General features: G+C 63.3%; 5 protein-coding genes across 10 annotated transcripts; 4 read left to right on the top strand and 1 right to left on the bottom strand.

Annotated features, from left to right (window-relative positions):
* Window positions 1-75: 75 nt before the first annotated feature.
* Window positions 76-3,355, bottom strand: CYB561D2 (cytochrome b561 family member D2). Its single transcript, XM_079794892.1, has 4 exons — window positions 3,074-3,355; window positions 2,516-2,667; window positions 2,028-2,065; window positions 76-1,373 (listed from the first exon to the last, which is right to left on the bottom strand). The coding sequence occupies exons 1-4, from the start codon at window positions 3,247-3,249 to the stop codon at window positions 870-872; spliced, it is 870 nt and encodes a 289-aa protein (XP_079651018.1). The 5' UTR covers window positions 3,250-3,355; the 3' UTR covers window positions 76-869.
* Window positions 3,247-6,483, top strand: NPRL2 (NPR2 like, GATOR1 complex subunit). Of its 3 annotated transcripts, none has more exons than XM_079794886.1 (11): window positions 3,247-3,433; window positions 3,939-4,030; window positions 4,121-4,289; window positions 4,432-4,540; window positions 4,915-5,051; window positions 5,140-5,237; window positions 5,341-5,377; window positions 5,527-5,590; window positions 5,665-5,782; window positions 6,057-6,205; window positions 6,286-6,483. In XM_079794886.1, exons 1-11 carry the CDS (start codon window positions 3,356-3,358, stop codon window positions 6,351-6,353), a joined length of 1,119 nt encoding a protein of 372 aa, XP_079651012.1. In that variant the 5' UTR covers window positions 3,247-3,355; the 3' UTR covers window positions 6,354-6,483. The 3 variants fall into 3 exon arrangements, with proteins under 3 accessions (XP_079651012.1, XP_079651010.1, XP_079651011.1); XM_079794884.1 differs by having other exon boundaries at window positions 3,249-3,433; window positions 5,497-5,590; XM_079794885.1 differs by having other exon boundaries at window positions 3,250-3,433; window positions 5,497-5,590; window positions 6,057-6,199.
* Window positions 6,484-6,602: 119 nt separating this feature from the next.
* Window positions 6,603-11,526, top strand: ZMYND10 (zinc finger MYND-type containing 10). Of its 2 annotated transcripts, none has more exons than XM_079794874.1 (12): window positions 6,603-6,857; window positions 7,982-8,090; window positions 9,018-9,134; window positions 9,230-9,283; window positions 9,394-9,531; window positions 9,604-9,692; window positions 9,784-9,884; window positions 10,177-10,349; window positions 10,579-10,704; window positions 10,782-10,903; window positions 11,024-11,149; window positions 11,228-11,526. In XM_079794874.1, exons 2-12 carry the CDS (start codon window positions 8,019-8,021, stop codon window positions 11,301-11,303), a joined length of 1,194 nt encoding a protein of 397 aa, XP_079651000.1. In that variant the 5' UTR covers window positions 6,603-6,857; window positions 7,982-8,018; the 3' UTR covers window positions 11,304-11,526. The 2 variants fall into 2 exon arrangements, with proteins under 2 accessions (XP_079651000.1, XP_079650999.1); XM_079794873.1 differs by lacking the exon at window positions 6,603-6,857 and adding an exon at window positions 7,481-7,741.
* Window positions 11,527-11,705: 179 nt separating this feature from the next.
* On the top strand, window positions 11,706-20,047 carry RASSF1 (Ras association domain family member 1). Of its 3 annotated transcripts, XM_079794889.1 has the most exons (6): window positions 11,706-12,087; window positions 13,980-14,086; window positions 17,659-17,763; window positions 17,956-18,253; window positions 18,367-18,482; window positions 19,115-20,047. In XM_079794889.1, the coding sequence occupies exons 1-6, from the start codon at window positions 11,841-11,843 to the stop codon at window positions 19,259-19,261; spliced, it is 1,020 nt and encodes a 339-aa protein (XP_079651015.1). In that variant the 5' UTR covers window positions 11,706-11,840; the 3' UTR covers window positions 19,262-20,047. The 3 variants fall into 3 exon arrangements, with proteins under 3 accessions (XP_079651015.1, XP_079651016.1, XP_079651017.1); XM_079794890.1 differs by lacking the exons at window positions 11,706-12,087; window positions 13,980-14,086 and adding an exon at window positions 14,120-14,852; XM_079794891.1 differs by lacking the exons at window positions 11,706-12,087; window positions 13,980-14,086 and adding an exon at window positions 14,128-14,792.
* Window positions 20,048-20,849: 802 nt separating this feature from the next.
* On the top strand, window positions 20,850-24,179 carry TUSC2 (tumor suppressor 2, mitochondrial calcium regulator). Its single transcript, XM_079794893.1, has 3 exons — window positions 20,850-21,131; window positions 22,231-22,351; window positions 22,503-24,179. Exons 1-3 carry the CDS (start codon window positions 20,986-20,988, stop codon window positions 22,566-22,568), a joined length of 333 nt encoding a protein of 110 aa, XP_079651019.1. The 5' UTR covers window positions 20,850-20,985; the 3' UTR covers window positions 22,569-24,179.
* Window positions 24,180-25,665: the final 1,486 nt, after the last annotated feature.

Genomic DNA, 25,665 nt, shown 5'->3' with positions numbered 1-25,665 from the left:
ACTGCAAAGTTAGGGACCTGACTCCAGGCCCAAGGGCTCAGTCCCCATGGCCACTCCAGCCGGAGAAGTGGCCCACTGCCCCCCTCTCCCTTCCCGACCACATGCCCACTGTCACCTCCCCCCTTACTCATTTCCTCCCTCCCTCCTATCCCCGTGAGGGAGGCCCTGCCCAGGGGATCTGCGGACAGAGGGCTTCCCCCTCATCGGGAATTCTTACCCAGGGCTCAGCTCCAAGACCGGTGCTCAGTGCTTGACACCTATGGAGCCAGCCAGCCCCAACTCCCATCTTGTCACTTCCCAGATCTAACAGCTCAGTGGGCAGCCGGGAGACCGAGAGGACCCGGCGGGACACTCACAGCCCCAGCCCCAGGGCATTCTAGGGCCTTGGGTAACACGGGCTGCTCGGCAGCCAGATCCTGGGGCCTGTGTGCTGGGGAGAGCGTCGGCTCCACAGTGAGCAGCCAGGAACAGGATCCGTGGCGCCCAGCGCCCCTTTTTCATCCTGATGGCGTCAGTGAGAACTATCCCCAACTCTGGGCTGTTCTCCCATCCAGGCTTTCCAGTCTTTTCTTAATTTTTATTTTAGTTTTTTTTGTCCTGTAATTTCTGGACATACCAATACAAGTACGAGCTGAGTTGCTGGGGAGGCAATCTTGCAACCCCAGTTTCATCCAGACACACGATCCATGAGCTCCTCTGGGATGGTAGAGAGAGGGGGGGGAGGAGGCACAAATGCCACACACAGGACTCCCACCCTGAGTGCCCCAGGGCCTGAGGTGTCCCTGTGACCTCGTCAGTCGAGAGTCCAGGATGTCCCAGCGCCAGCTCCTACACGAGGGGCAAGTCCAGGCTTCGAGACTGCGAAGAGCTCACGGCTGAATCCTTTTGCGGTACAGGTAGGCATTGCTCACCTGGTTCATGATGACCAAGCTGGTGATGACGGGGCAGAGCACAGCCAGGTACCAGACTCCACCAGTGACCGTAGCAGTGAACCAGAGTGAGCACATGCCCAGCAAGAGGCTGGCACTGCCCAGAAGGTAGCCCACTAGCCCAGAAGTGGCATGGTACAGCTTGAGCTTGGACAGAGGCCATCGGGGCAGCAGTTTGGGGTAGAGGAGCCCCACCCCGCCTGAGCACTGCAGCCCCGCCCACAGCACGGCGAGCAACCCTGCCCGCCCATGCCAGGTGGCCAGGTGGGCTTTGCCAAGCTGCTCCTTGTGGAGGATGACCAGGCCCAAGCCCAGCAGCGCGCACAGCAGGGCCAGCAGCTGTAGTACCCAGTGGCAGCGGGCTCGGCCTTTCCGCGAGAGGGAGCGCAGCAGCGAGCTCTCAGGAGAGAACACCAGCAGGGCCTCGGTCATCAGGAAAGAGAACTGGGGAGACCGCATGGGAAACGAAGTGAGGGTGCTGCCCAGCAGAAGGGAAGAAAGATGGAGGTGACCTAAGCTGCCAGTCAGCCTGGGCCGATTCCCCTCCATTCTCTCCCCGCCGCCAAGAGTAGCCGTGGGAGGGGCAGGAATGGAGAACTCCGTCTGGGACAGAACATCTGCCCGAGTAACCCGCGAGAGGTGGCCTCCATAGTCCTCAGGTGCTGTTCTGAAATGGCATCTCTTACCCAGCAAACACAAGGTCTGAGATGTGGCCCTTATAAATGATTCACAAGCTTCGTTTCCCTGACACGGGACTGGATACAATTTCTTGGCAGAGCTGGCCAAGCAGGTGCAGTGTGTCAGGGAAAATGGGTGCATCACTGTAAGTTAAGGTAAAAAGGGACAGAAGTAGCCCCAAGTGCATTTTCTAAGCTTCCTGTCGAGGTGGGTGCCGCCTCATTTTGTGCTTAGACAAGCCCTACCCATTTCCCCTGGGTCCTCAATACTCTGGTTCAAGTCTGGGATCTGTGTGCCACGGGCAGACTCCAACATTCCACATCTTATCCCTCCCGATAGTAAGTGACCATAAGGAGGCCACCCACCACCCATCCGTATGCTCCCTCCCACCGCTACGAGCTGGCCAGGCCCACTACTTACAGCCAGAGACATGAGCACGGGGTGCCAGGAGAACAGACCTGGAATAGAAGAGGAGGCCGTGTAAGGCGGAGGAGGAAGAACGCAGCCGCAACTGCAGGCTGCGGGAATGAGCAGTCCGTCACCCAAGGGAGTGCTGCCAAAATGGGAGCCCCCTCGCTGCAACAAGCTGGCCCCATACCTATCCTCTTCCTGGTCCCTCCGAGTCAGAGGCCATGCTTTGCCACTCCTCTGGCCGTCCTCCCTCCTGCCCACTGCACTTTGCAAGAGACAGCTAAGTGGAGCACCAAGGCAAAGAAAGAGAGCCGGGTACCTGGGGGCCTGGCCAAGCCCCCACACTCATCTACTCCACCCACTTATCCCTCCAGCATCGTATGTCCCTCAGCCACCCATGCCTCTCCCAGGAGTCAGGCCCGAGATTTCCTATTGCCCCTGCTCCCCGGGACAAGTGGCACTTTCCTCCCCAGAAGTTCATTATAAATTACACTTACTGGAGCCAGGCCTGGCAAGCACAGCCACAAAGATGGTAAAGCCCAGGGCCACCAGGTGGGCAGCAGCCCCAGAGGCAGTGCGTAGAGCCCGGTAGATGTGCGACTCGGTCTCCACAGAAAGAGCCATGGTCAACCAGGCCGGTGGCTGTAGCCTGAAAGCATAGGAGAGTAAGCAAGGGCCGCGGATGGTCCACTCCTCTCACTGGAGCAAGTGCTGCAGGGCAGGGATGCCACTCTCTCCCAGGAAGTGAAGGGAGAAAGACAGGCACCAGCAATGGTCAAGGACCGGCGGCCTGTCAGCATGTACCTGCATCTGAACTGGCACTGATCACACTGGCCCACCTTCCAGGTAGGATGCGCAAAGCCGTGTAATAGACTACGAATCCCAGAGTGCACCACGCCGTCACCGGGCGGGAGCGCCAGCTAATAGGGCATGAAGCACTACGGGAATTGTAGTTCCCAGCTGCGACCAAATTGCAGTCTGAATCCCTTCCCGCGCAGCTTCCTCACGTGCCGCAAGCATGCTGCCCCTCCACGCTAGGAATTCTCCTGCCTCACCCGCAGCGCCGATCGGACGCGGTGGTTTTCTCCTGAGAAAGCGGGATACTCTGGATCCTGCCGCGCGAGCCGCCGCCCCGTAGCGGAGCCGCTTCACTTCCGGGTGTGACGGCTACCCACCGGGACTTCCGGGACCAACCTCCTCCGTAGCCACGCCTCTGAGCTGCTCTGCGCATGCGCTATTGAGCAGCTGTCTTGAAGGGTGCGAGTGCGCAGGCGTGCTTGACCCCGTGGCCAAGGCCTGGGAGCTGGTGTTCCCGAGGACTCGGTCCCGTTAGCGCCATGGGCAGCGGCTGCCGCATCGAATGCATATTTTTCAGCGAGTTCCATCCCACGCTGGGACCCAAGATCACCTATCAGGTGCCGTCGGGCTCGCGGGCTTGGTGGGGAAATAGGGACCCTCTCAGTCCGCTGTCTGGAAGCGGCGGATGCCTGTCCCCGCGCTGCACGTAGGCCCGCTACTCCTTCATTCGCCGAGAATCGTGAACCCAGAGGGTGCTCAGACCCAGGTCCCAGCCCCGGCGTGAGGGAACAGACAGACCACATAGGCAGTGATTGTGGGAAATCAGGCTGTGGGGACCCAGGAGAGATGCCAGGTCCCACGAGGTGGGGGTGGGTGGTTCATTAGTTTCCCTGCATAGGGATGTAGGTGAGTGAGGAGAGTGGGCCAGGCAGAGGGAACAGCATGTGCAAAAGCCAGGAGGCAAGTGAGAACATAGCGTGTGCTTGTAAACAAAGGAGTAGTAGTCCTGGGTGGATGGGAGAGAGGAGAAACGCTGAAGAGGGCTTAGGTCTTGGGGGATTTCCCGTTTACTCTGCCTAGTACCAAGGTCCACTATTGAGTCCTTTGCCGCTCCCTCCCCAGGTCCCTGAGGACTTCATCTCCCGGGAGCTGTTTGACACGGTCCAGGTGTACATCATCACCAAGCCAGAGCTGCAGAACAAGCTCATCACTGTGTGAGGCCCTAGCTGGGGGGTCCGGGGAGGACTGGACAGGCTTGGGAGTGGGAGGAGCCTGACTCTGGCCCCACCTGCCCCCCTATCTAGCACAGCCATGGAGAAGAAACTAATTGGCTGCCCTGTGTGCATCGAGCACAAGAAGTACAGCCGCAATGCCCTGCTCTTCAACCTGGGCTTTGTGTGTGACGCCCAGGCCAAGACCTGTGCCCTTGAGCCCATCGTCAAAAAGCTGGCTGGCTACCTGACCACACTGGAGGTCTGCAACACGCTGGGCTTGGGTGGATGGGCAGGCAGAGTCGGGGAAGGTATTCACATGTCTCCAAAGCCCTCCCGACCTAGGACCCTGCCAGGGCAGGAAGCCTGGGGGGTGCCCACCATGCTGTCCGTGCTCCATCCAGCTGGAGAGCAGCTTCGTGTCATCGGAGGAGAGCAAGCAGAAGCTGGTGCCCATCATGACCATTCTGCTGGAGGAGCTCAATGCCTCAGGCCGGTGTACTCTGCCCATCGGTATGCCCCAGCCTCTGCAAGGACAGCGGAGGGGGAGAGGAGGGATGGGAAAGTGACAGGGGAGGGCGAGCCCAGCCAAGGACAAGACTCATGAACAAATTCGTGGCCAGGAAATAGCCAGGAGCTGAGCTGATGATGTGCAGGGTCCAGTGCATGATAGGACGGGATGGGACTGGGGAGGCCAGCAGCGCGCTCCAGCTGTCCCGTGGGCCTGCTCCTTCCCCTCTCTGGACTCAGTCTCTGGCTTTACAAAAGGGGAAGATGGGCCCCACCCGGAGCCCCCTGCCTGCCTAAGGGTTGCTGGACGGACTGAAGGGTAATGGAGGGCCTCTTGGCAGAGAGGGCGCTGAGAATATGGGTGGGACCCCCTGCAGATGAGTCCAACACCATCCACTTGAAGGTGATTGAGCAGCGGCCGGACCCTCCCGTGGTTCAGGAGTATGATGTGCCTGTCTTCACCAAGGACAAGGAGGATTTCTTCAACTCCCAGTGGGACCTCACCACACAGCAGGTGTGCCAGCCCTCCCCGGGGGTCATCAGCCGAGGCTGGCCTCATCCTTGGCCTCACCCCACCCCTACTGACTGCCCTGCCCACCCAGATCCTGCCCTACATTGATGGCTTCCGCCACGTCCAGAAGATCTCGGCCGAGGCAGATGTGGAGCTCAACCTGGTGCGCATCGCCGTCCAGAACCTGCTGTGAGTGGGGCGGTCACACCAGGAGAGCGCTGCCCGCGGGGCCTAGGGCTGGGGCTGGGGCTGCGGCGAGGCCCTCCGAAGCTGAGCACAGCTCTTCTCCCAGGTACTACGGCGTTGTGACCCTGGCGTCCATCCTCCAGGTAGGGGAGTCTGGGTCTGGTTATGCGGAGAGGGGATCATGTGGCTGGGCCACATGGGGGCCGTCAGACTTCCAAGCCCCTCGCTCAGGCTCCTGTGCCTCCTGCCACCGCCCCTCCAGTACTCCAACGTGTACTGCCCCACGCCCAAGGTCCAGGACCTGGTGGATGACAAGTCCCTGCAAGAGGAGTGTCTGTCCTACGTGACCAAACAAGGTAATGGTGGGCTCTGGGGAGGCCGTCTCGGGGAGGGCAGGGCCTCCTGGAGAGCTGACCCTGGGCCCCCACAGGGCACAAGAGGGCCAGTCTCCGGGATGTGTTCCAGCTGTACTGCAGCCTGAGCCCCGGCACGACCGTGAGAGACCTCATTGGCCGCCACCCCCAGCAGCTGCAGCGCGTTGATGAACGGTCAGAAGGGGATCCCTTGGGGTGTGAGGGGTCTGCCTGAAGGCAGACACCCCCTCTGTGTCTCTTGGGAGCCCTGGGTTAGAGAGGAAGCAAGAGATTCCCAGGGAGCAGAATCCTGGGGCACTGCTAGTCCAGGCAGGCTCCCTGGAGGTGAGGGCTTCGGGAGCCGGTCTGCTCACTGAGACAGCATGGGAGGGGAGACTGCAGGAAAAGGTTGGCCTGGTGGAGGAAGGCCTGGCCAGGCCTCACCCCTTTCCCTCGACCCGCACCCCAGGAAGCTGATCCAGTTCGGGCTTATGAAGAACCTCATCCGGAGGCTACAGAAGTACCCAGTGCGGGTGTCCCGGGAGGAGCGCAGCCACCCTGCCCGCCTTTACACCGGCTGCCACAGCTACGACGAGATCTGCTGCAAGACGGGTGGAGGCAGGCAGGGTGCTGGGGGGCGGGGGGGGTGTCAGGCAGGAGGCCAAGCCCATGGTGCTGACCTCCCCGCCGCCACCCAGGCATGAGCTACCAGGAGCTGGATGAGCGGCTGGAAAATGACCCCAACATCATCATCTGCTGGAAGTGAGGAGTGCGGCTGGAGGGGAACAGCTGCAGCTACTCTCCTGCCAGGCCTGCCTGCTGCCCGAGGCTAGACCCGCAGCCTCGCCCCTCCTGTCTCAATGTTGACCCCACGTCTGTAAATAAAGTCACCCATTTCACCCTACCTTTACTGGATCCACCTCTGAGCCTGCCCCCAGGGAACCCACAGTGAGAGAAAGAGCCATGGTCCCGGCGCCCTGGAGCGCCACCTGGTGGGCAGAGCCGACAATGGACAAGTAAATGTGTCCCCTATTTAAAAACAATCAGGAAGTTGTGATAAAGGGAGTGAGTTGGGCGGGGCTGGCTGGCCCAGTGGATGGAGCGTCACGTCAGCCTGTGGACTGAAGGGTCCCGGGTTCCATTCGGGTCAAGGGCACATGCCCATTTCGGGCTCGATCCCCCGTGCAGGAGGCAGCGATCATGCTTCTCTCTCATCATTGATGTTTCTGTCTCTCCCTTCCTCTCTGAAATCAATTTAAAGAAAAAGAGAGTGAGTTGGGATGAGCAGGGACTGGATTATTTGGGCCAGGACGGCCCTGATGGCTGACTTAACAGCCCGCAGGGAGGAAGAGTAGTCCAGGCAGAGGGACCGGCTGCAGAACCCTGAGGCCAGGGCCACCTGGGGATGTCCGGGGAGGCCCATGGAGCCGGAACCTGGGAGGCAGGGGGCGCGGGACGAGAAAGAGTCGCGGAAAAGGAGAGGGAGCAGAGCCTGGTGGAGCTGCTGTGGACACAGCATTCTGAGGGCCAGAGGCGCCCTCCAGTAACGTCCCGTGTGCACCTTGCAAAGCCCAGTGAGCAGGCTCAGCAGAGACCCCGCGGGGCGATGGCAGGCTGGAGGGGGATGGAGAGCAGGGGTGGGCCCTGCGCAGAAGGTCAGTCCAGCCCCGAGGTGGAGCCGGTGTGAGCTGGGGGGCAGCCGCGCGAGCCCGGACGGGGCGGGCCCACTCGGCATCGGGACGCGGAGGGGCCCGGGTCACAGCGTCTGGCGCTCGGGAGGCCCGTGCCCCGCAGCCGGTCGTGGGGGAGAAAGCTCCGGAAGGCCGAATAGGGCTCTGCCCGCCCCCGAGCAGGGGCGGCGGGCAGGGGGTGGGGACCTGCCCCGGCCCCGAAGGCGGGGCCCAGGCCACACTGCGCAGACTCGAGCTAGCCGTTTCCATGGCGACGAGGCCCACGCACCTCAACCGCTCCACAACTGTCGAGTCCAGACTTCGGCCCCACCCGCACCTCAGCGCCGGCTGCGGCCCGGGGTCAGCGGAACCCCGCCTTTTCTGGCCCCGACATGAGCGACCTGGAGCTGCTGCTGCCGGGGGAGGCTGAGGTGTTGGTGCGGGGCCTTCGCAGCTTCCCGCTGCTCGAGATGGGCTCCGGAGGGTGAGGCAGCGGGTCCCGGTCAGGCGGAGTCGTGGGGCCAGAGCCCTGGAGTGGAGGGAGTTCCGACATTGGAGGGAGGGTCGCCCAGTGTGGAGGGGCGCCCAGGGGTACAGGGTCTTGAGCCCTCTCTGGCCCCTCAGGATCAGGTTAGCTTCAGTGGGTTCAGCCCCCACCCCACTCCTACTGCACACATGTGCACCCAAACACACACACACACACACACACACACCCTCTGGGCAGGTGGAACCAGCAGCATGAGAGCCTGGAGAAGCTGAACATGCAGGCCATCCTGGATGCCACGGCCAGCCAGGGGGAGCCCATCCAGGAGCTGCTGGTCACCCACGGGAAGGTATGCGGGGGGCAGGGCCGGTGTCTGCCTTCCCCCACCCCACCCACCACTCTCCCCCTCAGGAGCACGCTGGCGTCTGTTCCTCCCTCCCGCTGGCACCCCTGCCCTCCCCGAGGAGGAGGAGGAGGAGGAGGAGGAGGAGGAGGAGGAGTGCATTGCTCATTTGACTGGCACCCCTGGCGTGCCGGGCGGGCACAGTGTGGTTGACTAGGGAGGGAGCCATGGGTCCTAGGACAGCCTCGCCTGCTGAGGAGGCCCACGTTGTAAAGGTTCCTGAGCAGGTCTCAGACCGGAGGGTGTCCCTGCCCAAGGCGGGCGGACTTTGGCACGGAAGGAGGCTGCCTTCCCACTTGAGAGAGGACTGGCTTGGTGGGGACGCGAACCAGGAGTATGGCACCATAGATGACCTGAGGTGTCACTTGACAAAAGGGTTCCTCCGCAAGGAAAGGTACAGCCCCTCGTGCCAGGGGGTGGGAATGGGGCGCTCCGAAGGGCCCTGGCTGAGGGCGAGGCCAAGGCACACAGAGGACAGGGACGAGGGGGGGGGGCCGGCCTAAGAGACCCCTGAATGTGGAGGCGGAACACAGGCTCGTACGTGTACAGGGGAACAAGGCCAGGGCCCGCACAGGAAGCACGGGGATGTCCCCACAGGTGTCAAGGGCAGCTGGAAACGAAGGTCAAGGTGCAGGAGAGCGGTCAGGAAGGTATCGCGGGGCACAGGAGGGTCTAGGGGCCCAGGGGAGTTTGAGGAGAGCTGGGTAGGCTGAGCCAGGGATGGCAGGGTTTGGGAAGGCAGTGGGAAGGCAGCCTCCTTCCGTGCCAAAGTCCGCCCGCCTTGGGCAGGGACACCCTCCGGTCTGAGACCTGCTCAGGAACCTTTACAACGTGGCCTCCCACCTCGGCCCTGTGCTTGCCCCTCCCCCAAAGATCCCCACGCTGGTGGGGGAGCTGATCGCCGTGGAGATGTGGAAGCAGAAGGTGTTCCCTGTGCTGTGCAAACTGGAGGACTTCCAGCCCCAGAACACCTTCCCCATCTACATGGTGGTGAGCCAGCCCGTCCCCGCCCCCCGCCCCCCGCCCCCTCCACGGGCAGCCCCCCCCCTCGGTCAGCAGCCGGCCCCCGTCCTGTTTATCTGCAGCTGCACCACGAGGCTTCCATCATCAACCTCCTGGAGACCGTGTTCTTCCACAAGGTGAGGCCCGCCCCGCCCACTGGTGCCTGCCGCCGGCCCGGCCCGGGGGCCAGAGGGGCTGTGTCTGGGAGGAGCCATCAGAGAGAATGCCGCCCCCCCCTCGCCCCCAGGAGGTGTGCGAGTCCGCAGAGGACACCGTCTTGGACCTGGTGGACTACTGCCACCGCAAACTGACTCTGCTGGTGGCCCGGAGCGGCCGCGGCGAGCCCCCGGAGGAGGAGGCGGCCGAGCACGTCCCTCCCATGAAGGTGGGCTGAGGTTCCTGGGGCTGGAGGGGCTGCACCCCGGCTCCCCAGGCCTCAGCGCCGCGTGCTCCCCAGGAGCTGCAGACGCAGGCCGAGCTGATGGAATTTGAGATCGCACTGAAGGCGCTCTCCGTGCTCCGCTACGTCACGGACTGCGTGGACAGGTGGGCTGCCCTGCGGCCTCGGGCCTCGGTGAAGGGCGGGAGCCTGGGCCTGTCACCTCTACTCACCGCCCCCACCCCCCCCACCGCCCAGCCTGTCCCTGAGCGCCCTGAGCCGCATGCTGAGCACCCACAACCTGCCCTGCCTCCTGGTGGAACTGCTGGAGCACAGTCCCTGGACCCGGAGGGAAGGAGGTACGGTCCTCCTCCACCTGCCGAGGCCCAGCTCGGGGCTTCCGGGGTGTCCTCCAGGATCGTGGGGTGGGCAGCATGCACACAGCTGGACAAACTGTGCCCCCTGGCCCACAGCGGGCGTCAGGATGGCTGAGCCAGAAGTGGGCCTCGACCCAGGCTCTGCAGCAGGCAGGGCCCACGTGTCCACGACCGAGGTCTCATTCCACGCTGGAGCGGTCAGTCCCCCAGCCCCTGCAGCTGCTCCCTCACAGAGCATGCTCTGCCTGCCCCCAGAATGCTGCTCCTCTCGCAGGCAAGCTGCAGCACTTTGAGGGAGGCCGTTGGCAGACCGTGGCCCCCGCCGAGCAGCAAAAGATGAGCAAGTTGGACGGGCAGGTGTGGATCGCCCTGTACAACCTGCTGCTGAGCCCTGAGGCCCGGGCCCGCTACTGCCTCACGAGCTTCGCCAAAGGACAGCTGCTCAAGGTGGGGAACCCCTCGCACCCACCCCACAGCCCCAGCACCGAGCCTCCCCCACCCCTGCTCTTGGTCTGTGCCCACCCACCTCAGCCCCAGTCCCGTTTCCAGACCTGGGGCCTCAGGTGACAGCAATTAGTGGGACGCGGGCCCAAAGGCACCCTCGCCCAGCCCAGGCCGTCCCTGTTCCTGGACCCGCCGCTATGTTTCACACGGGCCTCCCCTGGCCCCCCCGCAGCTTCGGGCCTTCCTCACAGACACTCTGATGGACCAGCTGCCCCCCCTGGCAGACCTGCAGGGGTTCCTGGCCCACCTGGCCCTGGCCGAGCCTCAGCCCCCTAAAAAGGACCTGGTGTTTGAGCAGGTAGGCACTGGGGCCTGGGGCTCAGGACCACCGCCCCTTCGCCTGCTCCTCCCGCCACTCTGCACTTCTCCCCCCAGATCCCCGAAATCTGGGAGCGGCTCGAGCGGGAGAACAAAGGCAAGTGGAAGGCCATGGCCAAGCACCAGCTGCAGCACGTGTTCAGCCCCTCGGAGCAGGACCTGCGGCTGCAGGCGCAGAGGTGAGGCTGCGGGGCGGCAGCGTGGGAGGGGCGCAGAGGCATGGAGGTGGGCGGGGTGCTCCTGTGGGGGGATCCCCCCACACACACCAGGCCAGCCAGGCCTCCTGCCCCTCTCCCCAGGTGGGCTGAGACCTACAGGCTGGATGTGCTGGAGGCCGTGGCTCCAGAGCGGCCCCGCTGTGCCTACTGCAGCGCAGAGGCCTCCAAACGCTGCTCGCGATGCCAGAATGAGTGGTACTGTTGCAGGTGAGGGCATCCTGGGACTCGGCCCCTCAGCCCCACGCCCACCACGACCCTGCCTCCTCACGGCCCCCTTGCCCGCAGGGAGTGCCAGGTCAAGCACTGGGAGACCCACCGGAAGGCGTGCGTCCGGGTAGCCCCGGGTGACAGAGTGAAGTGACGCCGCAGCTGCTGAGCGCCCCGCAGGGCCATGCCACCCGCCAGAGGGGCCTGAGCCTCGGGGTGAGGAGAGCAGGCAGCCCCGTGCTCCCCCGCTTCCTGCCCCACCCAGCGGGCAGGCTCAGGGCGCTGCCTCCGCCGGGGCAGAAGGCCGCCTGGGCGGGCGAGGGCGAGGGCGAGGACCGGATGTGGGGACCCTCTTCCTCTCGCTCGGTAAAGCTGCTCTCCAGAAACGCGCGTCTCCGTGTGGCCTCTTGCACTCCGCGTCGCGAGGGGCGGGGAGCTGCTCTGGGTGAAGGGAGGGCGGGAGAGAGTGCCCTGCGGTGCCCCCCGCCCCGCCCCACTCCGCCTGCGGGTCCACTCCGCCCGGCGCCCAGGTTCCCGTGCGCCGCTCCCCTCCGCTCCCCGCCGCTCCGCCTGGGTCGCCGCTCCGCCTGGATCTCCGGGGCGGCGCTGCGTCGGGGCCCGCCCCGGGGCCCGCCCGCCCCGCGAACGCTCGCTGGCTCCCAGAGCTGGCCCGAGCCCGGCCGACCGGGCCATGTCTGAGCCTGAGCTCATTGAGCTGCGGGACCTGGCACCCGCACGACGCGCCGGCCCCGGTCGCACCCGTCTGGAGCGCGCCAACGCGCTGCGCATCTCGCCCGGCACAGCGCGCAACCCAGCCAGACAGCCGGTCCTGGGCCGCGGCCACCGCTTCCAGCCGGCGGGGCCCACCACGCACACGTGGTGCGACCTCTGCGGTGACTTCATCTGGGGCGTCGTGCGCAAGGGCCTGCAGTGCGCGCGTGAGTAGCGGCCCGAGTGCTGGCGAGAACGAGACGGGTGGTCAAAGGGCAGCACAGCAGCTGCGGGTCAGGCTGCGGGGCGGGTGGGGGTGGGGTGGCTGGGCCGCCCCTGTCGCAGGTCCAATACCTCCCCCCCCCCCCCCCCCCCCGTCACCCTCAGGGAAGAGAGGGGCACACGTTTCATATCTGCCACACTCACTGCACCTGCGCCTGGGGCCCAGCAGGGCAAAGGCAGCTGCCTGTGAGCACCACGGTGCTGCTTTCCAGTTGCTCATCTTCAAAGTACTTTGGCCCTTTTATTTTTATTGATTTCAGAGAGGAAGGGAGAGGGAGAGAAACATCGATGCTGAGAATCACTGATCAGCTGCCTCCTGCACGCCCCACATTGGGAATCCAGCTGGCAACCCCGGCTTATGCGCTGACTGGGAATCGAACCCTGACCTCCTGGTTCATCAGTGGACGCTCAACCACGGCCCCTTGGCCCTTTTTGAGGAAGGCTTTGTGCCTACCAGTCTCTTAAGTCAATATTCCCAGGCCTGCCCCTTCCCAAGATTCATTCACCATGGTTCCTCCCAGGATCACGGGCGGTGGGCATTTGCCCACTATGGAAAGCGGGCCTGGGAAAAGGGGAACCTTGGGTGGGCCCCGGGAAGCAGGGATTCTGTTGCCTTCCTATAGCAGATTCTTATCACAGGCCGAGTCAAACAGGCGCTAAAACATGAAACACGGCACCACCCCCCTGCGGTCCTCCGCCTCCCTGGTCCCAGCAGCAAGCAGGGGCCGCTCTCCCACTGGCTGCACACCAGCCGGAATCACGGGGATGCTTTACAGCCCTCCGAACCCGTGCCTGGACCTACCTCAGACCTGTTGAATCCGTCACTGGGAGTGTATCAGCGATTTTTAAAACCTCTTTCTAATGTGCAGCCTGGGTTGCAAATCACTGCTCGGCCCATTTAAGAACTTACGGAAGATGCCCCAGGCCTGTCTGTGCCTGGAGACCCTCCCGTCCAGTACAGGAGTCTGTCCTGAATTCAGCTGGGAGCAGACCCGGGAGATGTGACGGAATAGAGAGCATGAACAGGGCTGGGACACTGCAGTGTTCCCGAGAAAACAGTGGCCATGGAAATTAAAAACAGGACGACTTGGGTGCGTGTCAGAGGCAGGAACAAGGCTGGAATCGGTGCTGAGCTGGGGGTTTTGCCTCAGACAGCTGGGAGAATAGTAGCCATTTCTGCTGAGACGAGGAACTCTGGTGAGGGTTAACCGGGTGAGTTGGGAGAAAAGCTCCGGTGCGGCCATGTTGGTTGCAATGTCAGACATCCAAGTGAAGGGCCTGACACGCAGGACTTGGCCTGAGCGGGGCGTCGGTGAGGGAAGCCTTGGGTCTGGGCGGGCTGAGTGTGCACAGAGCAGGGCAGTGACAAGACTGGGCGTCCATGACATTCTACCCTCACATCGGGGTGTTGACCAAAGGAGCTGCGGGGAAGTCGAACACGGGGTCGTGGGGGCCCCTGGGAACCGAGGGGAGCAGCATCAAACCCTGCTGAGGTGAGGGTGGGGAGGACCGCGGGCCTGGGCAGTACCCGGGGTGCTGAGGACCCGACAGGGCGCGCTCCTGGAGAGGGGTGCAGGCCAGGAATGAGTGCAAGTGCGGGTCTGAGGGGAGTAGAGACAGGTGACAACTAGAGGGACATGGTTAAGACATTGCTGCGTTTCCCTTCAAGGGCGGGGGGAGGGCGTAAGGTCAGCGCTGGGGCTCCAACTGCAGAGCAGGCCTGGTCCCTTCACCGCCCGGCCTCCGCCCGGCCCGCCGCCGGGACTAGCCCTAGAGTCTGGAGCGGTAACGGCCTTCTCCCTGCGGCTTCTCGGCCTCACGCCAGTCCCCTCCGCAGACTGCAAGTTCACCTGCCACTACCGCTGCCGCGCGCTCGTCTGCCTGGACTGCTGCGGGCCGCGGGACCTGGGCTGGGAGCCGGCGCTGGAGCGGGACACCAACGTGGTGAGTTTGGGGCCCGGCGCACGGGCGAGGCCGGGACGCGCAGGCGAGCGGGCCCCACCGCCGGCGGCCTAGGGCTGGCCCCGCTACGCGACTCCCCCGCGGCAGAGTGGAGAAGAGGCGCGGGCTCGAAGGGGTGCGGGCGGACTGCCTCCGCGCGGACTACCCCGCCGCCCAGCTCGGCGCCTGCGCCATTTCCGCGCCTTCCCGCCACCGCATCCGGCCCCGCGGCCACGCTGGTGCACATGCGCACTGGCGCCCACGCGCCGACTGGCTCCCCCAGGGAAGTGAGACCCGCGGCGGAGCTGAGCCGAGCTGCCTGGGCTATGAGATCATTCCCGGGGGCGGGGCGCGCGTAGCCCCGCCCCCTGAGAGTTCCTCCTCCAATGAGAGGGGAGTGAGACAGACGCCGCTGGCCATTCGCAGCGGTAACGGCTGCCGCGCGGACACGGGGCGGCGCACGCGCACCAGGGCGCACGGGACGCACGCGCGCTCGGGGCGGTGGTTGGAGGCTCCGGGAGCGCGGCTCGGTGAGCTGCCGGCTGCGGGCGCGGCGATGGGCGAGGCGGACGCGGGGACGCCCTCCTTCGAGATGACCTGGAGCAGCACGACGAGCAGTGGCTACTGCAGCCAGGAGGACTCGGACTCGGAGCTGGAGCAGTACTTCACGGCGCGCACCTCGCTGGGGCGCCGGCCGCGCCGGGACCAGGTGGGGGCCGAGGCGGCGGGCGGCGGGCCCGGGGCGGTCGCGGGACCCCGCCCCTGCCCGGTAAGTTTCCGTGGGCAGAGTTCGTGGGCAGCCCCGCGCTCCCGTCAGCGTGGATCCCGGGCCGACCCGGGGCAGCCGGTGGAACCGTGTGTCGGGCTCTCAGCGCGTGGGTCCTGGCAGCGCGGCCTGGCCGGGTCACAGACCGGTCCAACCAGGGGAAGCAGCTACGTGGCGTGGGGCAGACGAGGGACGGGCACTGTCCGCCTGTGACTAAGGCCCCTGCGCGGGCTGGACTAGACCTCGGTTTCCGCGTTCGGTCCCTGGGAAGAAACCAGGAGGAAGTGGCGGGGGAGGAGTCCTCGCCGGGAAGTGAGGAGTGTTTTTAGGGGAGAGGCCAGGGGTGGTGTGCGCCCCTCCATTGCACTCGCGGATGGAGCTGAGTCTCCACCTCTGGCGGGTCCTGGCCTGTCACAGCTGCCGGGCTGTGGAGGGCTCTGAGCCCCACCCTCGGGTGGACGCGGAGTGCGCCCTGGGGAGCACATACACGGAACGTGGAGTGGATCTGGAGACCCGGGATCTGGGGATGGATGGGAAGGAAGCCTTGTTTGGGACCATAAGCATCCGGGGAAGGCCAGATTGTCAACTCCCTGTAAGGGGGGAGGGGGCGGGGGGGTTACTAACCCAGGATATAAGGCAGTCTCCCGGGGTCCCCCTCCTTGGAGACCTCTGTGCCCTGTGCCATGAGTGTGACTGCCAGGCTCAGATAACTAGCTGCTGGGGAGCTGGTCACCTCTGGGGAGCACCCTGACCAGAGAGCATGGGGAAGAGAGATGGGACTATGAAGCTCAGGACCCTGCAGCCATGGAGGCGAATTCCTCACAGGAGCCAAGAGAAGGGGCGTGGGCATGCTTTAGATGAAGACTAGACCTCAGGCTCTCAGCCCCGAGCTCCGTGCAGCTCCGAGTGTGGATCCCTGAACTGCCTCTGTGTCACTCGGGCCTGAGCTGTTTCCCTTGTGGAAAGGTGAGGCACCCACAAGACGCTCTCCCATTGGCCAGGAGCCCGGGCGGCCCAGTTGTGTGTAGAGTAAGACCGCCCGTCACTGGAGAGTGGCTGACGGAGTGGCGCGGGGTTGCTGTGCTAGGGGATGGAGATGGGCATCCCTCTGGGACGGCTGTTGGAATCCCCTTCACCAGGCAGCTTTGGAAGCACAAAAAGAAACGCTTCCTCCTCTCCAACCCGCGGCAGCACGGTGCCTCCTGTCCCAGGCCCTGTTTTAGGAGCGAATAGACCGAGGGAGGCCACCTGGGAAGGAAAGCGTCTGGAACGGAGCCACTGCCTCCCAGTCCAGGGCCCTGACTTCCCCGAGAAAGGAAGAGGAAGGAGCAAGTTCTCTCACTCCCAGGCTGGAGCTCAGAGCCATCCCAGGCCGGGGGATAAGTTAGTGCCGCTCCTCACTGAGGCGTTCCCCTCAGTCCCAGGCCCTCTCCTCGGTCCCAGGCCCTGACCAAACATACCCACCCTTTATTCCCAGCCTCCAGCCCTCCTTTACCCCCACCCCAGAATCCCCGTGTTCCAGGGCCCACACGTGTGTTCTTACCAGCCTTAGGGGCCGCCCACTGTCCCCACGGCCTGTGCTGAAGTTTCACTTCTCGATGCTCTCCTCTGTCCACAAGACCTTTGGGAGCTCGGGAGGCAAACAGGCTTCAGTTCCCACCTCCCAGAACCTTCTTCCTGGAGAGCCCACAGCCCTCAGCACCCGGCCTTGCTCTGCTGGACAGCGGCGAGTTGTGGTGCAGAGCGCACGGCTAAAAGGCCGACTCCACCCTGCGACCTCACCTGTCTTCCCCATTCGACCCCATCAGGTGGTTTAAGCGTAGGGGCTCCAAAGCATAGCCTGGGCACGGGGTTGTTCTGTAAGAGCCCTTCTGGTGGGAACTCCCTGGGGACTTGGGACAAGACGTTAGTCAGCCATGATCTCAGCTGTGTCTGTGACACGCCCCCTCCTTTTAGGGCCTGTCTGACGTCACCCGGAAAGGAAGTGAGGCTGATGCAATGGGACCAGGGCAGTTTGGTAGGAGAAAGTTTATTCAGTGCCCGACCGCCCGGATCCATACCACACCTTTCCGATAAGAATCCAGTTCCTGGAGGAGTGGGGGAGGGGCTGAATGGTGGCGCTACATCTTTGCACTAAACATCCATCCACACAGCAGGAAGGAGGTGCAGAAACCTACCTGCTTGGCACTTGGACAGGCGCTAGCAGGAGGCGACCTGGAACCTGGCCTGAAGCTACCTTTTGTGCAGCCCGGGTCGAGCTCCAAATGGCATGTCACAGCGGTTTCCGCACCAGATCTCAGACGGGCGGCTGGCCCAGGCCCTCTGCTGGGGCGCTAACGTTTTAGAGGTTTCCCTTCCCCTTCTGCCCACTGGTGGCCGGGCTCCTGCTGTGCACCAGCCCTCACACTTCTCACCATGCAGTGGGCCCAGGCCCTTTGCCAGGGTGAGGGCAAAGTGGGCTTCCTTCTCCAGGACACACACGACCCACCTCAAGTGCTGGGATCGGGCTGTGCAGATAGAGTCCTTTCTTCCCCTGGCCCGGGCTTTGTGCTTCAGTGCCTTGGTTTTAGGTGCCCTGAGGGTCTCGCCTGGCTTGTCCCGTGGGCAGAGAGCAGCCTTCGCTGTCTCCATCCGTAGCACGCAGAGCCCGGAGCAGTGATGGGTTCTCTCATCAGGCTCACGCTTTGTCAGTTTCCAAAGGCTGCGCCAGAGGCCGTTTCTCGGCGGCGCACCCAGGCTCACCTCTGCCTGTGGCGTGCATTGCCGCACGGGATGGGTTCCTAAGGGTCCCTGCTGGCCCATCTTTCAGGACGAGCTCGTGCAGTGGGAGACACCTGACCTTTCTCAGGCTGAGATTGAGCAGAAGATCAAGGAGTACAATGGCCAGATCAACAGCAACCTCTTCATGAGCCTGGTGAGTTGACAGCCTGGGAAGGGGTGGGGAGGGCCAGGGCCCAGCTGTGTGCCCGATGCCTGAAGGGTCACAGCTGAGGTATTGTGGGTGGGCCCAGCAGAGGTTGACGCACATCCAGCCGGGCCCCTGTGGACTGGCAGTGCCACATCTGTCCCTTCTCGCCTGGAGCCGTCATGGTTCGTTTCTCTGCAGAATAAGGACGGCTCCTACACGGGCTTCATCAAGGTGCAGCTGAAGCTGGTGCGCCCTGTCTCCGTGCCTGCCAGCAAGAGGCCCCCCACCTTGCAGGACGCCCGGCGGGGCCCAGGGCGGAGCACAGCCGTGAGGCGCCGCACCTCCTTCTACCTGCCCAAGGATGCTGTCAAGCACCTGCACGTGTTGTCACGCACGCGGGCACGCGAGGTCATCGAGGCCCTGCTGCGCAAGTTCTTGGTGGTGGATGACCCCCGCAAGTTCGCACTCTTTGAGCGGGCTGAGCGCCACGGCCAAGGTGGGCTTTCCACCTCACCCCTGTGAGAGGGTGCATGTGCATGTGCATGCAGCTGTGCATGCAGGGCTGAGGGGGCCGGGCCTGACTAATCACTCCCCCCTGCCTGGCCTCAGTGTACCTCCGGAAGCTGTCGGATGACGAGCAGCCCCTGCGGCTCCGGCTCCTTGCAGGGCCCAGTGAGAAGGCCCTGAGCTTCGTGCTGAAGGAGAATGATTCTGGGGAGGTGAACGTGAGTACACAGCCTCCTTCACTCTGGGTTGTCACTAGGCAGGGCTGAGGGCTGCAGCTACAGTAAGGCGAGGAGGAGGAGGAGGGTGAAGGACAAGCCCCGCCACGCTTCTCGGAGTGTGAGCCTTGTGGCTGAGAAGGCTTCCTGGCCATTCGTGCCAGGTCTGGGCCTAAGAAGCCAGGGAGACGGCCTTGGCGCTCTGCTCCCGCCCATCGTGCAAGTCCTCGGGAGATGAGGAGTCCATCTCACGCTGCGGTGATCCCAGGCCAGGGTGCAGCCACACAGATGGCCCCAGGAGGTCCTGGCTCCCCTCCAGACGTTAGGACTTTCTACCTGGAAGCTTTCTGGTTGTGATGTGTTGGGCCCATGAAGTGGGATTAGACTGAGTGTGAGCGTGGCCTGCCTGTGGTCACTGGGAACGTCCGGTTTGGTTGCCTGCCTGTGAGGTGACTGCCCTACTGTGTGGGACCCGTCTTCTAGACAGCCTTGGTGGGAGTCCTAGCACAGACCAGGGGGCAAGAGCCTGATATTAGAAAGCCCCACGTGGGACCAGGGTGCTCTGGTCTTCTCGGGGGAGGGCTTGCTGGTTTGGCCATGCCCGCTGCAGCCTTTGCCCTCCCGCCCCCCTGCAGTGGGACGCCTTCAGCATGCCTGAGCTCCACAACTTCCTGCGCATCCTGCAGCGGGAGGAAGAGGAACACCTCCGCCAGATCCTGCACAAGTACTCCTGTTGCCGCCAGAAGATCCAGGAGGCCCTGCATGCCTGCCCCCTGGGGTGACCTCTCCTCCCTGGGGGGAAGGAGGAGCGTAGGCAGCACAAAGGGTGTGCCGTGTGAGTGTGACAGGGCCTGTCTGGCCTGAGGAGTGAGTGTGCATGGAGGCCCTCATCTGGCTGGCGGAGTGAACCTGGAGAACAGCAAAGGAGCGGGCTCCCTGCGTCCACCCCTGCGCCATGGAAGCCGCAGGACAGCTCTGCACCCTCTGCCCTCCGTGCACTGAGTCGTGGTGGGACGGGGTTGCCCTGGGAAGCCGCTCCCGGCTTGCAGCCAGGGCAGAGCAGACAGCAGTCTCCTTGGTTTGTGTCTCAGACACGAGAATCTTGGAGACCCAACAAACAATAGGGTCATGTTCGCAGGGATGAGGACCCTCATCTATGGGGAAGGGTTGTGTGTCTTGGATGGGGTCTCAGGACAGCCCTGTCAAAGCCAATGGTGGGTGTTCAAGATAAGGCAGGCATCGAGGAAGAATCAGGGTTCCCTCTGCAGTGCCCTCTGGCTCTGCGCACCCTGGAGTCGGCGTGCTGGCTGCCACTGCAGCAACAGTGCCTCAGTGCCTCCGAGGAGGATGTCCCTGGGCTGGGGTCTGCGTGGGCACTGGCTCAGGTCCATGCCTTGTTTGCCAATCAAAGCCAGGGTCTTTACTTTGGGTATTTTTGATGATGTGTGTGAATGTATATTTTGTGGCCTCAGCTGAATGCCTCCTGGGGGAAAGGGGTGGGAATGACCGTCATCATCGGGCCGGGGGCTGGGGAAAATTTGGCTGAATAAAGATTCAAGAACCTCCTGCTTTTGGACTCTATATGGGCCCGCAGCCCCAGTTGCTCTTCATGCCAGTGGCTGCCAAAGGTGATGGACAGGCTCACAGTCACTTTTTCAAGGTCACTATGGGACCAATTTGTGAAGGATTCGGGGTACAGATATGTAAGTCCTCTCTCGGCACCCTGGGGCTCGGGGCTTGGTTTGGGCAAGAAGATCATGAGCTGCAGCTAGCGCTTAGGGAAACCACACACCCCAGAGCTGTGGGAGCCGCTCTGTGGAGGGACAACGCTGCTCACGGCACTGGAAGCCCTGCCCTCCTGAAGCATACCTTCTGCTGTGTTTTTTTTTTTTGGGGGGGGGGGGGTCGGGGGAGACACTGGATTTGACTTCTCAGGCCTCAATGTGGCTCTATGACATCTGGCCAATTCCTTCACTTCCCATAGGTTCCGATTCTTCTCCACGTGCCAGTGGTGATCGCAAAAGGGAACAGAATGAGGCCAGCCAGGCACCGTGGCCTGGCCTGGGGGTCAAGTCCCACAGAGCTGGTTTAGGGGGACACTGGTGGTTGGGCAGGTCCGCCGGACTTGACTGACGCACGCGCACGTCGGAGGCGCCATACACGCCAAAGAAGCGCGCAGGACAAGCCACCGCCTTCCCGAGTGGGAGCTGCCCCAGCTGGAGACGGTGGCCTGCCGGGACCTGACGTCCCGCAGTGCATCCTGGGATGCCTGATGTCTGGGGGCGGCTATTGGTCTCGTTCTGCGGATCGACAGGAGGAACAGCCAATCAGGGGGCAGCATGAGGAACGGGCGGAAGCGGAAATGAGGTTTCCGTGGAGACAGCCGACCCTGCGGAAGACGGCGGCGGCGGCACCTGCGAGCGGAGGCCGGGGCAGGAATGGTGGCGCGGACTGCCCTGTGAGAGCAAAGCGGCCGCGGGGTCCGCCATGTGCCGGCGGCCCTGACATGGGCACCAGCGGCTCCAAAGCTCGGGGGCTGTGGCCCTTCGCCTCGGCGGCGGGGGGCGGCGGCCCGGAGGCGGTGGCCGCGGAGCAGGCTTTGGTGCGTCCGCGAGGCCGAGTCGTGCCCCCCTTCGTATTCACGCGCCGAGGGTAAGGGCGCGGGGTTCCGCCCCGGGGGGACAGGCTGGCGGCCAGGTGCCGTGCGTCATAAGTAGCGCCCCGCGCCGTATCCTCTGCGCGGAGCTAGGACGGCTCCCATGTTCAGGCCCCTTTTGGAGCAAGGGAGCGCCGGGCAGTGGGTTCGCGGAGGCCTGCTGCTCTTCAGAGGAGAGGGGGCCTGAGGCTGTGCCTGGGCAGGCCGCCTTAGCGCGGCGGAACGCAGAGAGGGCCTCTGAGCCTCAAGGACTTCTTCATTTCACCCGTTAAGCCCAGCCAGCACGTTGAAGGCTCCTGGCCTCCCTCTCCCTGATTCTTCTGAGGGGGAGTGACCCCTGTGTTGGCTGTTACGGTTTCCCACGGTGGTGAGGTTGGACCTCTGAGGGCAGGGGCGGGGTGGGGGGAGAAAGCAGGACTGGGCCCTAGTGTTGGGGATGGGGCCTAGGAAAAAAAGACACACCCCAATATGTTCTCCAAATCTGGAGCCCTGACCTCCCCGCTCTCCCCAGGGGTTCAGCAGGAGCTTTAGCTTGACCTGGCCCTGGTGGTCCCCTGGGGACTGACGCTCAGGTGATGCTGGAGATGTAGCTGTAGGGCCTGGGGAGAGCCAACAGTGGCAGTTTGGCTGCACCGGCCACCTGGGGTGGGTGGGAAGGATGCAGCCTTGTTCCTTCTCGGTTCCCTCCCAGCTCAGGCATCTGCTGTCTCAGGCTTTGGCCCTGGGCCAGCCGTGTCTTCTGGACCAACATGCTCAGCCACCATCCTGCCCATTCTCTTAGTCCTGGGTGAAGGCAAGGGCCTGGTGCTGGAATGGCTATTGTTGCTGAACAAACCAGCGATGAGAACTGGCGTGGCTGCCTGGACAGCGTGCTCTGGTGTAGCCTCTCTTCTTGGGGCCTGACTGGCCGCTGCCCCCTCCTCGCTTCCTTTCCTTCTCGCAGCCCCAGACCCTAAGCCCGTCTCCAGGCTGTTCTCTCCCTTCCCTCCCGCCAAGCTGCTCCTCCCTCTGGAGGTGGCACACCTCGGGGTGGTCTGTGGCCTGTGCCGTGACAGGTGTGAGGCTCCAGCCCAGCCCGTTCCCCTCCTCCCGCAGCTCCATGTTCTATGACGAGGATGGAGATCTCGCTCACGAGTTCTATGAGGAGACGATCGTCACCAAGAACGGGCAGAAGCGCGCCAAGCTGAGGCGGGTGCATAAGAACCTGATTCCTCAGGTGAGGGGCGGGGCAGGGGTCCTGGCGCCTGTGCTGAGTGTGAGGGAGACCCAGATGGTGGGGCTGGTGGGGGAGGAGCTGGGAGGAACAGGAAGGCTTCCTGGATTCGGGGCCCTGAGCTGACCCTCACCGGCCCCCGTTTCCATGGCAGGGCACCGTGAAGCTGGACACCCCCCGCATCCACGTGGACTTCCCTGTGATCCTCTATGAGGTGTGAGCCTGGGGGGTTCAGGCCTAAGCACCTCCTGCCTCAGCAAGAAACCCTCAGGCTCAAGGCGTGGCTTCCACCGAGGAGCTAGGCTGAAGCCACTATCCTGATTAAACTCCGCGGGCCTGGCCGCCGCCGCCGTGAGCCGGGCAGTCCCGCAGTGTTGGTCGGGTGCTGGTTTGTCTTCGGATGAGAGGTGGCTGGTGAGGGCTGACAGCGGCGTTACCAGCCCACCTTCCCCGGCAATCCCGATGCGGAGCCGGGCGGGGCAGATGCTGATGGGGATGTGTGGTTCCTGCGCCCCGGCTTGGCCTGCTTGCTTCCAAGCTTGCCTGGGGCCCAACCCCCCTGGGGCTACAGCACTTTACAAGTAAGGTCTTTCTTCCAGCCCCTGGGCTGTGGGAGCTGTACACAGTGGGGACTTCCCTTCCCTCACTTCCTCTACCCGTTCCTTGGAGCATTTCAGCCATTTGCTACCTCGATTCCTCCTCTGTTGGACAGAGGCTGGGGGCAACACAAGCCTGATTCTTCCTACCTACCTGCCCTTGTGTTCCCGCCCCCAGATGGAGGGACAGTTGCTGGCTGTTAGCAGGAGGAGGGACTGGTGTGGGAGGCTTCTCCCTCCGCCCAGGACTGGGCTGATCCCTCCCCACTGCAACTAGTTGCCCCAGGAGTCGTCCTTCCCCCTCCCCCCATAGGATGGGATCAGGTAGGGCTCTGGGTGCCTGTGCCTCTGGGGAGGTGCCCCTACCCACCTACTCCATGTGATCCCCCTTGCCTTTTGCACCAGTCCCCCCCACACACACATTGGGAGGACACCACCCGGTGGTGCCAATAGCTCTGAGCCCACCACCCCTTCCCCTATAGTATGCCCATCCCTTCAGGATCAATCAGGGGGAAGTATTGGAGCCCCTGGGTAGGGACAGAGAACAACCATAAAGGCATAAAATGTGAAAGTTTGTAAATAGTCTAGTCCAGGACATTGTTGGGGCAGAGTCTGATTTCTACAGAGAAATGACTTTTTTTTTTAATTCCTTACTGTGCAAGCTCTGTGCTTCCAGAGTATGGGAAGTGGTGTGGGGAGGGTGGCCCCCAATCTAGGAAGGCTGTTGTGTTATTGGTTCAGTTTCAATAAAATTATTTGTAGACCCTGAAGACAAGAGTGGCATCCTTGGGGCTGTGACACCCGTCACCCAGACCACCACCTGGGCTCAGTGGGTAGGCCTGGGCCCAGGACCCTGGCCCCCCACCTAGAGCAAGGCCAAAGACAAGCCCGAACCTGGTCTGCAGCCATCCCAGCCATGACCAGGAGGTGGCAGTATACTCACACAGACCTTATCACAGGATCCCTCAGGGTGGAGGCCACTCCTCTGGATTGCCTTCAGTAGGTGGGTATCCCTGGAATTGAAAGGTCTTGGGAGACTTCATTAGGAATTGGCCTCATCTGCCTAACCTGAGGTGAGAGTGTGACCTCACGTAGGTCTGCAGTAACTAACCTGCCCCCTGCAGTGCCAGCTGACCCTCCCTGGAGCCACAGCCTAACCCTGTGGCCTCCCAGGCCCAGCCTTAAGTGGACGGCAGCCAGATGGGGGCACCGCGCCTTGGTCCACTTCCAGGCTCTGCATCCCCAGTCCCCCTGCCTCCTCCTGGGCTGCCTGTGGGTCCCACCGGGAGAGTGGGCGTGGGGCCTCTGTTCCAGCAAAGCCCAGCCACCCAGTGCTGTGCCCCCTGCCACCAGCTGTCTGACCTGCTGCCCGCCCCCTGCGGACATTCCGCCTCTCTCTCTCAGGGCCTGCTTGAGGCCCGTTCACGGCTCTGCCCAGCGCTTGGCCATCAGCCCAGCCCCCGTTAGGGAGGGCGTTCAGGCACAGGCTTCTGGTCTGGGGAGCTGGCCAGCTAGCCTTCTGGAGGTCCCACTTGGCAGCGTCACACTGCAACCTGGATTACAGTTCTTTGGGCATCTGCCCGTTTTCCCAGTAAGATACCAGACAAGGTCCTGTCACCTGCTGTCCCGCCTACTGACTGCCCGGGCACAGGGTTCTGCCCGGCCAGATGGCACCCCGTCTCCTAGCACCACTGTCCCAGTGTGGGAGAACTCGCTGTGCTGGGCCTGCCCCTGCTGACCCCAGAGCTGGAAACAATGGGGGTCAGGTCACTACTTCCCCACACCCTCCCGCTGGGCTGTGCTCACTTCCTTCCTGCTGCCTGCCTGAGGAAGTGTCCCTACCCTGGGACAGTCTGGCCTGGTCTTTGTTTCCCCAGGGGCTCCACCCTTGAAGCTTTCAAAACCAGTGTCCCTTCTGGAGCCAGCATGGTGGTATAGGGACGCCACCCTCCCATGCCAAGTCTTGGGCTCCTTGGTCCTCAGGGGCAGACTCCAGGGTATGTGCCCACTTCCCCCAGGAAAGAGGCCTGGGCGTTAAGGAAGTGGGCCAGCCGGGTAAAGGCTGGGGGAGGAGTACGTTCAGAGTGATCTGAAGGGTGCACATTTGTCCACACCTCGCTGGGGCCCTCCTGGGGCCAGCCACACATGGGCACCTACTCCCCACAGGTTGCAAGGAGCCACCTACTCTGCAGCGTCAGTGAAATCCCTCGGGCAGAACACCCTGCTGGCCGCTCCCAGCCCCCGCCCCCACCCCCACAGTCACACACATCAGCATATTGTCTATTCGTCAAACTTAGGATACTTCCGCTCTCAGTGGAAAAGATTGACTCAGCTCCGGGAATTTCTCCCAACCCCTTCCCAGACACCCCGCTTCCCTTCATCACCTGCTTAGGGGAACCATCAGCCACGCATCCCCCAAATAGTCTGACTCCCCAGCCCCCCAACACCGGGGCCCTTGCCCTCTACTGGATCCTAGGATGGTCTCAACCGCCAAGGAAAGTCGGGGAGAAGAGTTTTCAGTGTTAAGGAAGCTTCTGCCTGGGGGAGGCTGGCACCTGCATGGGATCCCACAGCCTTCCTGTCACCTGGCCCAGTTCGGCCTGGGCAGGACCTAGCGGAGAAGGGTGGGGAGGACCGTCAGCCAGTAGGGCAGACCCTAGGGAAACAGGGTCAAAGCGGTCCCCTCCCCCGCGCCATTCCTGGCCCTTTCCTCTCGAAGGG

Source organism: Cnephaeus nilssonii (genome assembly GCF_951640355.1).
Source record: "Cnephaeus nilssonii genome assembly, chromosome: 17".
Classification (NCBI taxonomy): Eukaryota; Metazoa; Chordata; class Mammalia; order Chiroptera; family Vespertilionidae; genus Cnephaeus; species Cnephaeus nilssonii.
This window is presented reverse-complemented; position numbering and strand designations above follow the sequence as displayed.

What these genes read in the sequence shown, in the direction of transcription:
- CYB561D2 (XM_079794892.1), bottom strand. Translation starts at nt 3,249, where the DNA reads ATGCGCAGAGCAGCTCAGAGGCGTGGCTACGGAGGAGGTTGGTCCCGG. An exon ending in GCGTCCGATCGGCGCTGCGG is followed by an intron (nt 2,668 to 3,073) that starts GTGAGGCAGGAG and finishes CTATGCTTTCAG; the next exon opens with GCTACAGCCACCGGCCTGGT. An exon ending in GCTTGCCAGGCCTGGCTCCA is followed by an intron (nt 2,066 to 2,515) that starts GTAAGTGTAATT and finishes CTTCTATTCCAG; the next exon opens with GTCTGTTCTCCTGGCACCCC.
- NPRL2 (XM_079794884.1), top strand. Translation starts at nt 3,356, where the DNA reads ATGGGCAGCGGCTGCCGCATCGAATGCATATTTTTCAGCGAGTTCCAT. An exon ending in GACCCAAGATCACCTATCAG is followed by an intron (nt 3,434 to 3,938) that starts GTGCCGTCGGGC and finishes CTCCCTCCCCAG; the next exon opens with GTCCCTGAGGACTTCATCTC. An exon ending in CTGCTGCAAGACGGGTGGAG is followed by an intron (nt 6,206 to 6,285) that starts GCAGGCAGGGTG and finishes GCCGCCACCCAG; the next exon opens with GCATGAGCTACCAGGAGCTG.
- ZMYND10 (XM_079794873.1), top strand. Translation starts at nt 7,650, where the DNA reads ATGAGCGACCTGGAGCTGCTGCTGCCGGGGGAGGCTGAGGTGTTGGTG. An exon ending in AGCACGTCCCTCCCATGAAG is followed by an intron (nt 9,532 to 9,603) that starts GTGGGCTGAGGT and finishes CGTGCTCCCCAG; the next exon opens with GAGCTGCAGACGCAGGCCGA. An exon ending in AGGACCTGGTGTTTGAGCAG is followed by an intron (nt 10,705 to 10,781) that starts GTAGGCACTGGG and finishes TTCTCCCCCCAG; the next exon opens with ATCCCCGAAATCTGGGAGCG.
- RASSF1 (XM_079794889.1), top strand. Translation starts at nt 11,841, where the DNA reads ATGTCTGAGCCTGAGCTCATTGAGCTGCGGGACCTGGCACCCGCACGA. An exon ending in GCAACCTCTTCATGAGCCTG is followed by an intron (nt 17,764 to 17,955) that starts GTGAGTTGACAG and finishes GTTTCTCTGCAG; the next exon opens with AATAAGGACGGCTCCTACAC. An exon ending in ATGATTCTGGGGAGGTGAAC is followed by an intron (nt 18,483 to 19,114) that starts GTGAGTACACAG and finishes GCCCCCCTGCAG; the next exon opens with TGGGACGCCTTCAGCATGCC.
- TUSC2 (XM_079794893.1), top strand. Translation starts at nt 20,986, where the DNA reads ATGGGCACCAGCGGCTCCAAAGCTCGGGGGCTGTGGCCCTTCGCCTCG. An exon ending in TTCGTATTCACGCGCCGAGG is followed by an intron (nt 21,132 to 22,230) that starts GTAAGGGCGCGG and finishes CTCCTCCCGCAG; the next exon opens with CTCCATGTTCTATGACGAGG. An exon ending in ATAAGAACCTGATTCCTCAG is followed by an intron (nt 22,352 to 22,502) that starts GTGAGGGGCGGG and finishes TTTCCATGGCAG; the next exon opens with GGCACCGTGAAGCTGGACAC.